The sequence below is a fragment of the Phyllopteryx taeniolatus genome, chromosome 15 (assembly GCF_024500385.1).
Source record: "Phyllopteryx taeniolatus isolate TA_2022b chromosome 15, UOR_Ptae_1.2, whole genome shotgun sequence".
In the NCBI taxonomy this organism is placed as follows: Eukaryota; Metazoa; Chordata; class Actinopteri; order Syngnathiformes; family Syngnathidae; genus Phyllopteryx; species Phyllopteryx taeniolatus.
The window spans coordinates 19,484,243-19,501,205 of NC_084516.1; the positions used below are offsets into that span (position 1 = coordinate 19,484,243).

The 16,963-nt window shown below is 41.4% G+C and overlaps 1 protein-coding gene across 1 annotated transcript; it reads left to right on the plus strand.

Moving 5' to 3' along the window:
• The first annotated feature begins 1,257 nt into the window (after positions 1-1,257).
• On the plus strand, positions 1,258-16,928 carry LOC133490131 (MAM domain-containing protein 2-like). The gene is made up of 15 exons (XM_061799791.1): positions 1,258-1,454; positions 1,568-1,678; positions 2,604-2,875; positions 6,287-6,371; positions 6,733-6,879; positions 8,310-8,587; positions 8,738-8,831; positions 9,149-9,295; positions 11,747-11,866; positions 11,947-12,086; positions 13,076-13,172; positions 13,338-13,493; positions 14,918-15,171; positions 15,566-15,650; positions 16,608-16,928. Exons 1-15 carry the CDS (start codon positions 1,424-1,426, stop codon positions 16,652-16,654), a joined length of 2,064 nt encoding a protein of 687 aa, XP_061655775.1. The 5' UTR covers positions 1,258-1,423; the 3' UTR covers positions 16,655-16,928.
• Positions 16,929-16,963: the final 35 nt, after the last annotated feature.

The following is a 16,963-nucleotide window of genomic DNA, read 5'->3' on the forward strand; positions in this document are numbered from 1 at the left end:
CGTCATCACTTTGGGCTCCTGCTTTACTAATTCCATACAGGTACATCTCAATACATTAGAAGTGTCAAAAGCTTCATTTTGTTAGGCGGTTCAATTCAGTAAGCGAAACTCATATTAAGAGATGCTCTACACACACTCAGAGTGAAATCTTTCATGTTTTTTTTTTTTTACAACAATGTTGGTTTCCGGCCTCGCCACTTCCATGGAGTGATTTCTCCAGATTCTCTGAACCTTTTGATGATATTATGGACCGTAGATGATGAAATCCCGAAATTCCTTGCAATTGTACGTTGAGGAACATTGTCCTGAAACTGTTGGACTATTTTCTCCCGCACTTGTTCACAGTGAGGTGAACCTCGCCCCATCTCTGCTTGTGAATGGCTGAGCAATTCACGGAAGCTCCTTTTTGTTACCCAATCATGGCACTCACCCGTTCCTCAACTTTCTCAGTCTTTTTTGCCACCTGTCGCAGCTTTTTTGGAGCATGATGCAGCCATAAAATTCTAAGTGAATGATTATTTCCTAAAAACAATGAAGTTGATCAGTTTGAACATGAAATATCTTCATGTCTTTGTAGTGTAGTCAATTAAATATAGGTTGAACATGGTTTGCATGATTTTCATTGTATTCTGGTTTTATGTATGTTTAACACAACGTCCCAACTTCATTGGAATTGGGCTTGTAATTTTGATGATTAGATTTTACAGCAAAGAACTGTGGAAAAACTCCAATATTTTCTAACAAACAATCAAGAAACAATAGAAATGATTTTTTTTCATTTTTCCAGCTCACCCACGAGGACAAGAACTATAGAAAATGGATGGATGGAGGGATGGATGCGCTCCCAGCTGCAGAACAGATTTTTCCTTGAGGGGAAAGAGCTGAAGGCAGTTTTCATTAGAACCATTTTTTTTTCAAAATGTAATAGAAGCTACACAAGTTCATTGTTTTTTGTCAAAGCATGTTCCAACTTTTCTCTATTTGGAGTGACTGTGACATCACTAAGGTACATCTGTTTGAAACCCGCTTCTAATACATCGCCGTCCATACCTCTGCTGTTTTTAATACTTCCAGTAGCAATCCCGAAAGTCCTGTATGGGCTGAAAGCTCCTCCCGCATGAATAATTCCAAATCTCATTGGCGTCTCCTTTTTCCTTTTCTTTTCTTTCATCATCCTCCATTAATTGTTTCCACCCATTCCCTTTCCTTCTCGTACTCTCTCTCCCTCTCTCTCTCTCTCTCTCTCTCTCACACACACCCACCCACTCCCGCATTCGGGACAGTCAGCACTACAATGTGCTGCCAGTCTGTGAGCTGGAGAGACACTCAGGCGACAGACCGCAAAGCTTAAGGAAAAACCTGTTTTCTTCTTTTGTTTTTCGTTTTTCTTATCTCATCGTAGATTTGACCAACAAAGTTTGCAATGCTTCCATTCTACCTTTTGGCTCTAGCTGGTAAGTACCTTTGAACGGAGATGCCAGTGCGAGTGCGCGAGGATATGTTTTTGTTAATGCCAATTTCTGTGATTCATACTTGCCGTTCACCGTTTTCTCCCTCTCCCCTCAAGCCGCCGTCCAAGCCCACAAGGAGTTGCTGCCGGGATCCTGCAACTTTGAAGCCAACACCTGCGGTTACACGTCAGATGCCGATTTTAGCAGCTGGACCCTACACAAAGATGGTAATGGGCTCATTTCATATATGTCACATTGTATCCTCCTCAGCTCTCCTATATGTCATTTTTTCGAAATTGAGCACAAATGAAAGTGCAGAATGTTGCATTTGTCCATGGAGATGGCTCGCACTTTTTGAATGCTGGTGAGAGGAACCACATCTGGTCTCCATTGATCCCAACATCCTTGAACATCTGGACTCTGTGAAAGAGCACATTTAGGCATTCTCAATGGGTCGGCTCTGCACTCGATACAGAAGAGAAGAGAGCTGCGAAGAATCGCATCGTTGACGGCTCTGTTTATATGGAGTGATCAAAGCTTGCTGATGAATGATAATTGCATCATATATTTACTGCAACAGACACAATTTACTCATTGTAGATCTCCGTCATTTTCTTCGTCAGTACTCACACATGAGAATCTCAGCAGCTGGATCGTGCCCTAAAAAAAAAAACCAAATAATATTAAGCATGCAAATCATGATGCTTTAAGCCCACAGAAAGAAATCCAAATCTGTGAATCGGGCATTCCCATGTTTTCATTGATTTCTGGGGGCTTAAATAACGCAACTCAAATTCTGCATTATTTCAAGACGTGAGCTGCATTTTGAACCAAATCTTTGTGAGCTTTCAAAATTTTAGAAATCATATAGCTAGAAATCAGACCTTAAGTTAATGAAACTGCTTATGTTCCAACAATAGCAATTACAGCAAAACGAATGCTTATTCACAAACTTCTCCAATAATAATCATGAATACTTATTTTAATACTTTGATGGTATCAGAAAGTAGTAGTAGTATTTTTTTCTTGCTGTGTGACGTCAACGGTGGAGATTTTACAACCCTAACCTCGTTTTAGAATAACTTCCTTTAGCTTTTTCATGCGTCAACTGATATCCATCTAATAGTCACAGTATTTTCTCGTATATTTCAGGCCGTTTCATCGCCGTAGATGCCGCTTTGGATGACGACCAGGACTCGGACATACGTACAGATGCCACGAGAGTCTTGTTGAGTCCGGTTCTGGAGCAGAGTGAGTGGAGCTGCATGAGGTTGGTCTACCAGATCAGCGGCACAGGAAGCCTGCAAGTCCTGCAGCGCACAGAGGGACGGAGCTTTGACAGGCTGCTGTGGAGCAGCCGAACGCCATCAGACAGCTGGGTCATTGCAAGCATGGACCTGTACAACAGCACTGAGACTGCTCGGGTAAGAAGCATCCATTTGTGTTTGGAGTCTATAGTTTATGTCAAGTTGTTTATTGCCAGTATTTTTAACCCAGCTTTGATACCGTTCACATTTTACCACACCAAAAATGTTCAGTGCAGCGCTAAAGTCTGAGGGCCCCACTCATTTTTTTTGGACGTAGAAAGTCACCCATCCATTTCTTTCATCCTGATCCTTGTCCAGTACAGAGCCGGAGTCTAACCCAGCTGATTTCGGGCGAAAAGGCAGACAAACGTGGACAATCGAAGGGCATTTAGCAACACATCAGCATTCACATTCACACCGTCACTGACACTGCCTAGTTAGTTGAGGCCTCTAAATTGTCCGTAGGTGTTTGTTTATGTGTGGCCTGCGATTGGCAGGCAATCGGTTCAGGGTGTACCCAGCCTCTCGCCCAAAGATAGCTGGGATAGGCTCCAGCACGCCCGCGACCTTAGTTAGGATAAGCGGTATGGAAAATGAATGAATGAATGAATGAACGAATGAATAATTCATAGATCAGCGCAAGCCGGTGGATCTGAGGGTGGGCGGGGTGTGCCACTGTGGGAGTGTTTATAGGTGCCAATCAAAGCGGCTCCTCTCATTCCCTTGAAATGCGGATTCTCTACGTGAAAGAGGCGATCCAGAAGTGCAGCAACGGTGCAGAACCGCAGCAATTCATGCGTGAGTGGAGCATCGTTACTGCTCTGGCCATGGTGTGGCAACATAAGATGTGAATGAGCAGCATGCACCTGGACTTCGATGTGGTCTGAGCAGGCGTAAATTGAGATGATTTATGATACCAAATTGTTACTCTGCCAGACGCCTCTCCAAGGACACTCCTTTACATCTTGGCGCAGACTGGTCTGCCAAATTGGCCAAAATGAGCACAGTGGATTCTTGCGCTTACACAAGAATCCATATCTACTGGCATTTGTGTGCTGTCTACAAAAATAGAGCACCAGGTGTCAAATTCAAGGCCCGGGGGGCCACATAATTTCATGTGCAATGACTACTTTATCTTTCTTGCTGCATTGGCAGAAAATCTGTTCGGAAACTGCAAATTTTTTTATTTTCAACAAATGCCTTTTTAACGTAAACATAACAGTAAAATATTGGCTTGCCACTATCTTCCATACTTTCTGATTTGGAATTCAATGTTGTTGCTAAAAATATATACACCCAATCGATATACGTAACGATATACGTAACGATATGATGTGGTGCTAACACAATACATGATTTTCGCAGTCATGGCCCTCTGAGGAAAACCATAACTAAGACGTGGCTGCGTCACAAATGACTTTGGCACCCCTGACAAAACCATCAGTGAGCACAAAATCACCCAGTAAAAACGTTGGTCATGGAAGAGCTCTTTAACATTTGCTGAGGAGCTGGATAAAGGTGCAGATACAGGAAATTATTTTGACGATTTGAATTACTGTGACATCAATGGACGCAACCATAAGGCCCGCCCACCACTGCCTGTCCCTACTTCCCATCTCCCTAAGTCTGCAAACAAACTACTGAGGGATTTGTTTCTCGTTAAATACGGTCATTACAGCATTGCCAAAACAGCAAACCTGGTGATTGCCTAACACGCTTTCACAGCAGGCTACTGTAGCTGTCTTCATTTGGGTATGATGAATGCAGGGTGCCTGGGGAGAAAATGGCTTTTGGTGTCCAAATAACTGCAGGATCTATGAGGAGTGTTGTTCACGTTGTGAAAAGAAGGTAGAAGTAGGTCGACATTACACACGCAGGCCCTGATTGAGGTCGATACCAAGAGTGTGGCAAAGTCATGTAAACATTGTGTTGGAACAGTGGAGCACATGTTTATGTTGTGCGCAGAGGCGGCTCTGACTTTGACAAGGTCATGATCGACACGAGGATGAGTCATGTCTGCACTATACATGTAGGCCCCTGAGCGCGGAAACACATTTGAGGCCAGACCAGAGGGGGGAGAAATATGACAGTAGTAAAATGGTTACATTTGGATTTATAAGAGTGTCATGATACCTCGTTTCGCTCAATGTGGAGACTGGTCTTAAAAACAACTTTTTCTTTCGCAGACTAAATAGTTGCTAAGAAATTAGATCACTCGCCACATTATGACATAAGCGAACATGCTGATTTTTCTACTTAGAAATGCGTTAAACAAATGAGAAGCACTGTGTTTGTTTGGGAGCTTTCCCATCTGAGCGAGAGGTCGGTGATGCAATTTACAATACGCCGGAGCGTCCGTAGCTTCAATTCCCACTCGGTGACAGTGCGATTGTGAGCGCGAACGATTCGCTGGCAACCGATCTAGGGTGTAGTCTGCTTTTCGCCACTCAGCTTGGATAGTCTCCAGCTCCGGGAAACCCTTGACAGGAGACGCAGTATAGAAAATGAATGGGAGAATACTGTACATGCACCGTACGCTCACTGGACACTTTAGTGGGTACAAATGTACAAGCTAATGAGATCCACTACAGGTTGAGTGACTCTCTCAGAGATTGAACAATATATTTTGACATCGGTCTCGAACTATACCGCATTATGCACCTGCCACGTAGATATGAAAAATATATCTTCGATCCTTTTCAATTGTTCTATAGCAATTTGAATGCGAATCGGAAACCCATTTTTTTCTCTACACCACTCTCCTACCGCACTGCAAACGACAACCGTAATAATGAATTGTTAATCCTGTAGGGTTAACAGTTATTGCTGTAATACTGTACTTCCGTATAATACGATCTGTTTTACTTTTATAGTATCAAATATATAAGGCTACATCCTTTCGATGTTATATTTCATTGTATTTCAATGAAAAACAATTCTCACCGTGTTCATTTTGGTGATTGACTTGATAAAAATGATCAAATAAGGATAATGATAAAAAGAGCCTTTGCCTTTCTAGAGAATATATTGATCAGTTTTGATTGACACTGTCAGAATTAAGAAGTTAGCAATCAGTTCAATATGGTGTTTTTTCTGTCGTTTGGATCGGTGTAGCATATCACCGTGTCATAATGAGAGCAGTCGCTAATCATATTGCATCTGTCATATCGTAATATTTGAGGAAATATTGCACAGCTCTGACTATGATGAAGTATGGTTCTACGCTGCAAATTACAATCACAATGATATTAGGTTGAATACCTCTCGGGCAGTGTCAATGAAAACTGAGCATTACTCTTACTCACTAATTATTCTTTATAAAGGGAACATATTTGATACAGTTCTTGTATTGGATAACATATTATTGCGGCCGATGTATGTATGGTCTGTTTAGTGTACATACGTATAGAACCACTGTATATATCAGCACATCTGCTATGACATTTTGAAAGAATATTTTCTGTTTATGATAAGTGAACTCTGATATGATGACATCACTTTTACTTTTACCGGACGTGTTGTCCGTAGGTCGTTATCGAAGGGACGCCCGGGAAGAAGGCTGGGAGCAGCGTGGCCATTTTTGAGATCCACATAAGTCCCGGATACTGCCTGGGTCAGTGATGTCGCTCCTTCGCTCGCACAACATGTGCTCTGTATGTCAATCAAACTGCATTTGGGGTTTCATATCAATAATTGACTGTCGCACATGTGACTGGCCAGCACATTTCCTTTTGGGGTTTGACCTTCATCAGTATGACAAGCGTCATGTGTTCTCCCCATATGGTCTGCTCAACACTCAGCTGGAGCTCATTCACAACACTTTTAGGTGGAACACACAGGAGACTTTAAAGTGATCCTCGAACCATCAATAGCTGTGGAAAAATATGGTTTGGGATTAATTGAACAGATGCAGCCAAGCACGCGCAAGCACAGACTCACAAACATCCACTGTCCTCTCACTATTGTGCATGTAGACTGCGACTTTGAGGAATCTCACCTGTGCGGGTACAATAACCAGTGGAATGCTAATGTGAACTGGTTCGTGGGTGGTGGTGGTGGTGGTGGAGGCCAGCTGCTTCACAACAATCTGCCAGACGATTACACACACAACAACAGTACAGGTGAGTGGGAAATGATGGCTAGAAACCAATTCAAAATGGGCTTGTTTTCAACATACGGCATCTTTCATACAGTTTGTTTCAGAATTACTTTGACAATGAGAGCATTTGAAAGATATTCTTTTTATACTCCACCACAATGGATTTGGAATAAACAATCTGTCACTGTGATACTTCTGCGACTAATTGTATTATGGTCAGTGGTCCAAGTTTTTCATTATTCGGTGAGACCAAAGTTTTTTATATGGAAAACCTGATGCAGTAGCAACGGGCAAATGTTGGCTACATACTAGGAAAACTGTGCTCGCTCTACTGTCTGGGGTGCCTTTTTTTTGTGTGTGTTTTTTTTTTAATTCCATCTTTTCCTTCCAGTGGCAATTTTATAAATCCCACACATGACAAAAATCATTAGTGATTTCTTATACAACTGAAATATGTCACTTAACATCTGCTGGTTCTGTTTAGGCACTGCCCTGCAAGCACATTAACAATCACCCAGATGCTATTGCTCACAAGAAAAGGTGTCCAGGCTGGTCCACCAACTTTTGTTCACACCATCAGTGACCCCACTAATATTATTTATCACTAATATGGCGTTATAAAGCAACGACAGAGTATCTTTTAGGGCAGCATCAAAATCTTTGTAAAGCTGTTGCATTACCACATACTGTTGATTGAACGAACTACATTTGTTGGAAATGTGTAAGATGTCACGGTGCACTTTTCCTTTCAGGGTCATTTAGCTTAAACACAGTAAATGGGATTTTCATAGGCCTGGCAGCTTTTGAAAAGTCTTTTAAAACATGACTCACGTGGTTAGATTTGCTCTTTGGCCAACATCTGCCAGTTTTGAATACTGTATACTAAAATAACTAGTGTCAGGTTCAGAGCAACAGGAAATTGAATCCAGAAAACAAAGCATGCGGATGGGTTTTTTTTGGCCAACTAATGATCAAAATGTAAATAAATTTGGCAATTTGGAATGTCAAGGATCGCCACACATGTACAAATATTTGTCTCACCATCAATATAGTCTTCCATATGGTGCTCTAGTTTGGATACACGAAATTCACTCGGCCTCTTCTGTTGTTATTATTGAATGTCATCATACATTCCAATTTAGTTCAAAGTAGAGGACAAATCCAACATTTTATAGAACCATGATGCTATGAAGTGTAATTGTAGTGGCTAGCATTTGCCTTATTAAATAAAAAAGGAAAATAAAAACAAAATAAAAATGGTACTTGTCCAAATCTGTACGGTTTATATTTCAGAATCAGAATCAGAATCAGAATCATCTTTATTTGCCAAGTATGTCCAAAACACACAAGGAATTTGTCTCCGGTAGTTGGAGCCGCTCTAGTACAACAGACTATTTCAAGTTTAGCATATGCCACTCATTTACAAATAATAACATGAAATTTGGTTCTTAGGTCACTTTATGTATGTGGACTCCATCTACTCCAAAACGTTTAAAGAAGTGGCCAAACTGGTGTCTCCCATGACCATGGCGCCCATGTCCGGCTGCCTGACGTTTCACTATCAGCGCAGCGACGAGGGAGGGAACCTCTTCTCCGTTTACACCCGTGACCGACTGGGTCAGTACCAGGAGCTGTGGAGAGCGGAGCCAGAGACCTCCGGTGACTGGAGTGGGACACACGGAGAGTGGACACCTGTGCAGGTGGACCTAAAAGCGCCGTACTCCGTGCAGGTCAGAATGAACTTTGGAACTTTTTTTTTTTTTTTTGCCATTTGTCATGTTGTGTTTGCGAGACACACAAAATGGGCTGGTAATTATGAAGAAAAAGCCTCCACCTGATGCATTGTGTGTGTGTGTGTGTGTGTGTGGCGTACCCTTCAGGTGCTTTTCGAGGTGTCCTTCAACAGCCCAAGAGGCGGGCACGTTGCTGTTGATGACATTTCCTTTTCGTCTGAGTTCTGCAGCTCAGACACGGGTGAGCCGAGAGATGTCAATGTTACATTTTTATATGACACAGAGCGGTCATATTTTATGAAAATGCTATATGTGAATGTATCTTCATTTTGTAGTGGCGGCTAAAAGCTTTTCTTGTTTGACTTGATGGAACATTTACACAGGGTCGTATGAAACAAATATGAAAGACTTCATCTTCATATTGCTTTTAAATGTTAATATTGAATCATTTTGACGATCAACATCACAGACCACTTAAAGGATCGATCGTCTGGGTACGTTGGCTGACCTAAGTGACCTTCTATAATAGAATTGTTTTGTTTTGTTTTTTCCTGACAGACCCGACCTTTGACGCCTCCATTGCCAACTGTGACTTTGAGTCAGATTTGTGCCAGTACACACAAGACCAGAGGACAGGATCATTGTGGAGGAGAGTGTCTGTAAAACCCAATATTTTTAGAAACGGGGACCACACATCTGGAGCAGGTAATAATTCTTAATAATTCTTTTTGACTTGTCGCAGCTTTCTATACAGCTTTTTGTGTTACCAAGCTGTTGCATCAGATCTCGATAACTACCTTTCTACTTCAATGATATTCTCCAATAAGAAGTTTCTTTTTTGTTTTTTTGGTGTTTTGTTTTCTTTTGTTTTGTTTTTTCGCAGTTTGTTAGTTACCAGAACAAGGCAAACTTAAACAACACCCACAAACGTTTTGTAGTGGTGGTGCGTGGACACATCACTGTTTGGTTAACATTTGTCAAAGAATTTGTTAGTGAATAATACATGCATTACAGAAAGAAGACGAGTACAATCAAAATACAGTATACATATCTAGAGTTCCCAAATGTTTACGTAAATCACAACCAGTGGTGACAAGTACAAATAGTTCATTACTCTACTCAAGTAGCGTTATCAGTCCTCTGAACTTGAGTATTTATTTTTCTGATGACTTGGGAGGGAAAGTGAAATCTTCCAGTTATTATCATTAGCTATTATTATTTATTTGTATTTTTTTGCTAGTCATTTCACAACGTTAGCAAAGTAGGGGAACAGGTTATTTGACAGCATGAAAGCCTGAGCCAAGGTAACTCTTGGTTTACCCAAACTGTCCCCAGACACTGTGCTGTGTCTGAGACGCACACAAATTAGCAGGGACACATGAAGTGATTTCAATGCGCATCCGTAGACGCATGGCTTCAAACGCGCTCCACGTATGTGAGTGTTGGTGAAGAGCTTCCGCACACTGCGAATCAAAGGGAGAATACACTGAAAGTACAAATCCTGTCTTGATGCTCACCAATCAGAGGCAGAGTTATCGTTCGAGAAATGCAGGTACAATGGACACGGTAGTTGTTTCTGGACTCGAGACATTTTTATTGTTGTGTCGCACCAGCCGCGCCGCTCACGACCCAGCAAGCTTTCGACTAAATAAAATTTGGCAGGCTTTAAGACATTTTTTGGGGCCTCTTTAGTCTGTTAATGACTCTCTGAATATTGCTTAATATTTGTTTATGTGCATTTTTTTTGTGAACAGAGCCTGGGTTGGTTTTATTTATATTTTTTATGTATTTAAGGTATCTATTGTTTTACATTACAATGCCAATGTTCAATATTCTTTAGAATTATTATTTTTTTTTTTTAAAAGGATGCACTTGAATTATTATTATCTAATATCATTATATCAATGGCATTAAAAAAAAATCATCGATACTATCGTTTATCGTGTGTTTTTGGGAAAATATATCGTTCTAAAAGATTTGCTCTTGTGGCAGGCCGAAACACATAATATATTAAGAGAGAGCAAGAGCAATGGATAACGCAAAAATATTGTAGAAACGGAATTAAAAAATAAAGTAACAACTGTAATAATAACAATCTGCATTAGAGTGGGACCGCGAAGCAGGAACCGTGATATAGCGGAGGATGACTGTATCTGTATTCTGCGATATGTTGCGGGGACTCATTGTTCCTGGGCTGGGACTCATTGTTTCCAGATATGTACATCCTGGTACTCGCATAGTCTCAACTGTAAAATGATCTATGAATACGGTGGTAACTGTGAGCGGGCCTTCTTGTGCCATGTGTACTGCTCGTAACCTTGATATGCCACTTTTTTTTTTTTTTTAAACTGGATTTTAATAAATGTAATGAATGAGGGCTATGGTCATAAGGGAGTTCCAGATAGTTGGGTTCAAATTCAATATATACATTTAAGGAGCAGTTCCTCCTCCCCAGTTAGGAAGTTACCGTCAACATGGCCCGCACTCTCCGGAGAACAGTGCGTTGGATTCGAGGGCTGAATATTAAGTCCAGTCAAGGACAGATACATGTTTAGAAACATAAATGATTTTAAACTAACCATAACGTTACTAAAATGCAAAGTTGATTAATTTTTTCTTATCAATGTCCACATCGCTCCTTCTGTTCAAGTCCGTAATAGATGCACAAATCACAAAGAAAATCCTTTGGTCAAAATGAAACATTTCAGTTTGGTGCATCGCTGTAAATTTAAATGGCAGTAAACAAAATACATTCAACCATAGATATAAATGAGAAACAAGCAAACTAATATTTTTCAACAATTTGAAAAAAAGAATAATTAATAAATGCCAGCTTTGTTTTCAGTGTAGCTTTCCAAGTAGATCAGTTTGAAAATCAAAATTTAAAAAAAAACCTTATCGGTAGCCATGTTTGTTTTGTTTTTACTTACGACTGGAACACTGTGACCTAAGAAGCTCCAACTGGGATATTTCCTATTTTCCAGCGACATGAGTAGTATTTGGTTGTGTTCCCTTCCTGACAACAAATATGCAATTCAACATATTGTTTGCTACATACAACATGATAATGCTCCCATTTCGGGAAGTAGTTGATCGAGCTTTGAAATGCAAATATGGTTCCTACAAAACAACCAAATATTGTATGTTGTCTCTTAGGGACTTTCTTGTTGGCTCACTCCAAGCTGAACACACAGTCCAGCTACATGAGTCGCTTAGTCAGTCCGACACTGGCTGCAAACATGAAGTACTGCCTACGATTTTACTTCTCTTTGAGGGGTAAGTGAGACTTAGTTTACGTTTTGACATCTCTAATAATGCACATATTCAAGTGACTCACCACCCAAGAAAAATTGCAGGATTCAACCAGACGGACCAAGCCCTTGAGGTTTATCTTCAACAGGGCAGCAGCGAGGAGAGGATCTGGAGTCAGGGGGAGAAGTCCAGAGGAATCTGGATAGCAGCAGACGTGACCTTCCAGACATCACAGCCTGCCAAGGTCAGCGGAGAAAGTGGAAATGGAGGGGGGGGGGGGGGATGGGGGTCGTATAACTCTGCTAAGTCGACTTTAAAACTAGGTAGACACAAACTTTCTTTCTCAAAGTGCCACCGGGACCAAAAATAAATAAATGAATAAAAATAATAAAGGCTCCCCCATGCAAGGAGATTACAGTCAGTAAATACCGTAATTTCTTGTGTATAATGCGCATTTCCCCCCCCCCCCCTAAATTTTTTTTTAAAACTTAATAGTGCCCATTATACATAGGTATAGGGGCAAATGAAAAAAAACGTTCACATTTTAAACATGTATGCCTCCATCTAGTGGTTATGAAAAAGCTGTACACTTTCATTCTAAAATACCAGCGCCACCTTGTGGTTATAAAAAAAGGTGTAGCCTACAATTTCATTCCAATATGACAGGGATACGTACGTATGACTGCATATATGTACAGTTGTGCTCATTAAGTTTATATATGGGTAGAAGCAAAATCATGCATTGTAAACATGCATTATACATAGGTAGAAGGGTTTTCCAGAATTTTTAGGTCAACTCTGGGGGTGCGTATTATACATGGGTGCTGTAAACTGTACACTGTAAAAAAAAAAAAAAAAACATTAAAAAATCCACAACGCAATGGGGATGCGAATAATGAGCCGTGATGTAGCAGGGGAACATATTATAGTCGTTTAAATGAACTTCTACCTTCCTTTTCTCACAATAGTCCATTTACGTATCATTTGGGCATTTGTGACTAGTAGAGTTTTAAAAAGGACCACGTGACTCCTTAGTATGCCAAGAAGCTGCTGTTACAGGACACGGTCCATTACTCTTTGTTCAGCATTGAAAACATTTCTTCATCCAGATGTAAAAATAATCATTGTACACATGTATATCAATGATTTCAAAGCTGCCAGAATTTGATAGATGTTTAAAACTCTTGCAAGTGATGTAAGTGAAGAGGCTCAAAATTTGCCTTTCCTGTTCAGGTGGCTTTTGTCAGCACCTGCAGGAGCCTGTGGGACTGCGGCTCTGTGGCTCTTGATGACATCACCATGAGCCTTGGAGACTGTGAGTTGGTGACAGGTAACATTTCTTCCAGAGATTTCTTTTAAACGAACCAAGCTGGGAATAGTTTCTCCTTAGTAAGTCAAGACTTCTTTGAACCAAGGCTTTTGACAGGAAGCAGCAATGAACAAAAACAAACCAGCCAGAGCATTTGATTTGATTTGTTGTGTTTTCTTGCTGCAGGAATGTCGTCATTCCTTCCAGGATGTTGTGACTTTGCAGCAGGCCTGTGTGGTTACACTCAGGACAAGCAGACTGATGCTGCTGACTGGGAGTGGAGGAGAGGGCCCACCCCAACCTCATACACTGGACCCAGAGGAGATCATACCAGTGGACTCGGTAAGAATCGACCAACTCATCTAAATAAATACAGTTTATGTGTCCGTGAAATAATGCTGAGTGATTCTGTGATACTATACAAGTGATTGTCAAACTTTTGACACCAACTCCCACCTCCGAAAATAATCAGCTCTGCATGTACCCGATTATGACCAACATTAAAATACAGTAAAGTAGTGGCCTCAAATGTTCAACAAAAACAAGGCAGTGGTTTTATTCCTAAAAGGTATTCCAGATTTAATATTATTGTAAGTCAGTGTAACATCCATCCATCCATTAACTGAGCCGCTTATCCCCACAAGGGTCACGGGAGTGCTGGTGCCTATCCCAGCTAACATCGGACAGGAGGCAGGGTCATCGCAGGGCACATACAAACAAACAACCATTCGCACTCACATTTACACCTACGGGCAATTTAGAGTTGTCAATTAACCTACCACGCATGTTTCTGGGATGTGGGGAAAGGAAACCGGAGCGCCCGGAGAAAACCCACGCAGGCACGGTGAGAACATGCAAACTCCACACAGGCGGGGCCGGGATTTGAACCCCTGTCCTCAGAACTGTGAGGCAGATGCTCTAACCAGTCGGCCACCGTGCCGCCCTGTACCTACATGACTCTATTAAAATAGATTTCACATAAAAGTTAAACATGGGACGTGTTTTTAAAAACAAACAGTTCTCTTAGAATAAACGCAAATGTATTATACTTAAGTACCGTTGTGTTTTAAGCTACTATAACATTACACACAGTCGGAATAATTAATTCAGTGATTCTTTTGCATACCACTAGAGGGAGCCTCCACACAACTATGGTATGCGGCGTACCACACTTTGAGAATCACCGTCCTATACTGACTATACATTTATATTTCCCCCTTAAATTAGTATGAAGAATACAGAGACATCACTGAGCATAAATGAATATTATACAGACAAGGAGATACTTTATTAATTACAAGGGAAATTCTATAATTCCATTATACTGTATGTACTCCAAATAAGCCCCCCCCCCCCCCCACCCCCCGAATAATAATAGAAAGAGCTACCAGCATGATGTAGTGCAGTTCTAGGCCACTGCAAACTACAACCATTACAATGAACATGTTATTTAAATGTGAAGTGCTGTATATGACAAAAATAACATGTTATTTTTGGACTATGCAGCACTTCATATGAAAGAAATACCTCCTTAGATACCACACACATATGCCCACTCGGAGCAGGACAGCGTTGACATTTGAGTGAACCTATCGGCAAATGATGAAGTGATGGTTGCTACTAAGGGCAAAGAAAAAAGAGGTTTCATTCTCAGCTGTCATGCACAATAGCATTTGTACAAATGCTCGTCTATCAGCATTGACACAAAATGCACAAATGCAACACATACAGACTTCACAATTCATGAGATGGTCTTTGGTTGACAGGATACTACCTGTACATGGAAGCATCTCCCATGCTGCCCGGCCAGACTGTCCGCCTGCTGTCCCGCCCTCTCAGGGGCTCGAGGGGGCCTCAGTGTCTACGCTTCTTCTACCACATGTACGGATCGAGCACAGGCCAGCTCAGTGTTCACCTACAAAGAGACGGAGGAGACATTTTGCTGTGGCAACGAAGCGGCGAGCAGAGCACCGCCTGGCTGAGGGCCACAGTGGAGTACCAGAATGACAGCCAACATCAGGCAAGGCGGAAAAATGCAGCTGTAGTTATAATAAACTTGGCTTTTTCAATACAGTGCACTTTTTTAGTATTACCGGCAGTTGAAGATTAACTAAGTGAAATCGTCATTTTTGAAACCCAGTTCCAAAAAGGGCTTTTCTAGTTGGACATAGGGTTAGGTATTCTTCCGCACCTCTTTTAAACCAGCAGTCCTCCTCATTTGACCACACCACAGACATCAACCGGGAGACACCACACCTAAGTTTACAATTGAAGAAGTCTTTTAGCTTGAAGGTGAAACATCTTCCACAAACAAGAAAAGTCCAGTCTCCTTCGCAGATTATTACCATGGTCTGGATTACTCAGAATTCACAGAGAATTCAAATTGTTGCTTGCATTTTTCTGCACTGTCCCAGATTATGTTTGAAGCAACCAGAGGTTCATCAGTCAGGAGTGACATCGCCATCGATGACATCGTCTTTGAGGGTGGACCTTGTCCAGGTAAACATCCTCCTCGTTTAAATTTAAATAATAATAATAATAATAATAAGCTAAGGGTCCTCTAATGAATAAGTATTGCAGGGACACAGACAGCATAGATTCCATGTTCTTTCGCTGCTTGCATGAGTTTTCTCCAGGTGGCTTCCTTCCACACCAAAAACACTGAAGGGTCTAATTGTCAATAGGTATGAATGTGAGTGTGAATGGTTGTCTATACGAGCCCTATGCAACAGTAAAATGTGAAAGTTAAGCAGTGAACATTGGAATAATTGGATAATTGGAAAGAGGACTTGCAGCAATGGTGAGCCCTTGTTAAACTTCAGGGGGAATACATTTGTGAATGGAGCATAAAAACTGGACTCTAGAGCAATGGAAAAACATCATGTGGTGTGATGAGTCCAGATTCCGTTCAAGGGACACATTGGCCAATGTGTGGTGCAATGAAAGCTAAAGTCAGTCCAACAAAATATTTGGAAAATAAATATTTTTGGGTTAGGCAGGGCGGCACGGTGGCCGACTGGTTAGAGCGTCAGCCTCACAGTTCTGAGGACCCGGGTTCAATCCCCGGCCCTGCCTGTGTGGAGTTTGCATGTTCTCCCCGTGCCTGCGTGGGTTTTCTCCGGGTACTCCGGTTTCCTCCCACATCCCAAAAAAAACATGCATGAATTGGAGACTCTAAATTGCCCGTAGGCATGACTGTGAGTGCGAATGGTTGTTTGTTCCTATGTGCCCTGCGATTGGCTGGCAACCAGTTCAGGGTGTACCCCGCCTCCTGCCCGATGACAGCTGGGATAGGCTCCAGCACGCCCGCGACCCTAGTGAGGAGAAGCGGCTCAGAAAATGGATGGATGGATGGATGGGTTAGGCAGTGTATTTGTTCAATATGGTGTCAAATTGTTCTTGAATACGGGAAGTAACATCTGTTGCAACATCCTGATGTCTTTGTCCTCTTTGCAGCAACAGAGACTAAAGCCCCCATGGCGACATTCAACGTAATCGAGTAGAGGGAAAACAGCAAGCAGCATCGGGCGGGATGAATTTTTTTGTTGTTTTTTTTTTGGCACATTTCAGTGGACACTTAAGGCTTTTTAACTGCACACTCAAACATTCTGTCACATTCATGTAGGTCTTTTTCTATAGAGCATCATTGTAAACACTCCTGCACTGTAACGGCAGAGTGTTACCGCTGTATTTTTTTTTTTGAAATTTCTTCACATTTATATGCATTAGATTAATGCTCATTGCTCAAATAAAGCTACGGGGTTGTGATTTTGTTAAGTGTATGTCCTTTTTTTGTGTGTGTGACCAAAATG

Coding starts and splice junctions, on each gene's coding strand:
- LOC133490131 (XM_061799791.1), top strand. CDS start 1,424: ATGCTTCCATTCTACCTTTTGGCTCTAGCTG. Junction 1,679..2,603: donor CTGGACCCTACACAAAGATG/GTAATGGGCTCA, acceptor CGTATATTTCAG/GCCGTTTCATCGCCGTAGAT. Junction 15,651..16,607: donor TGAGGGTGGACCTTGTCCAG/GTAAACATCCTC, acceptor TCCTCTTTGCAG/CAACAGAGACTAAAGCCCCC.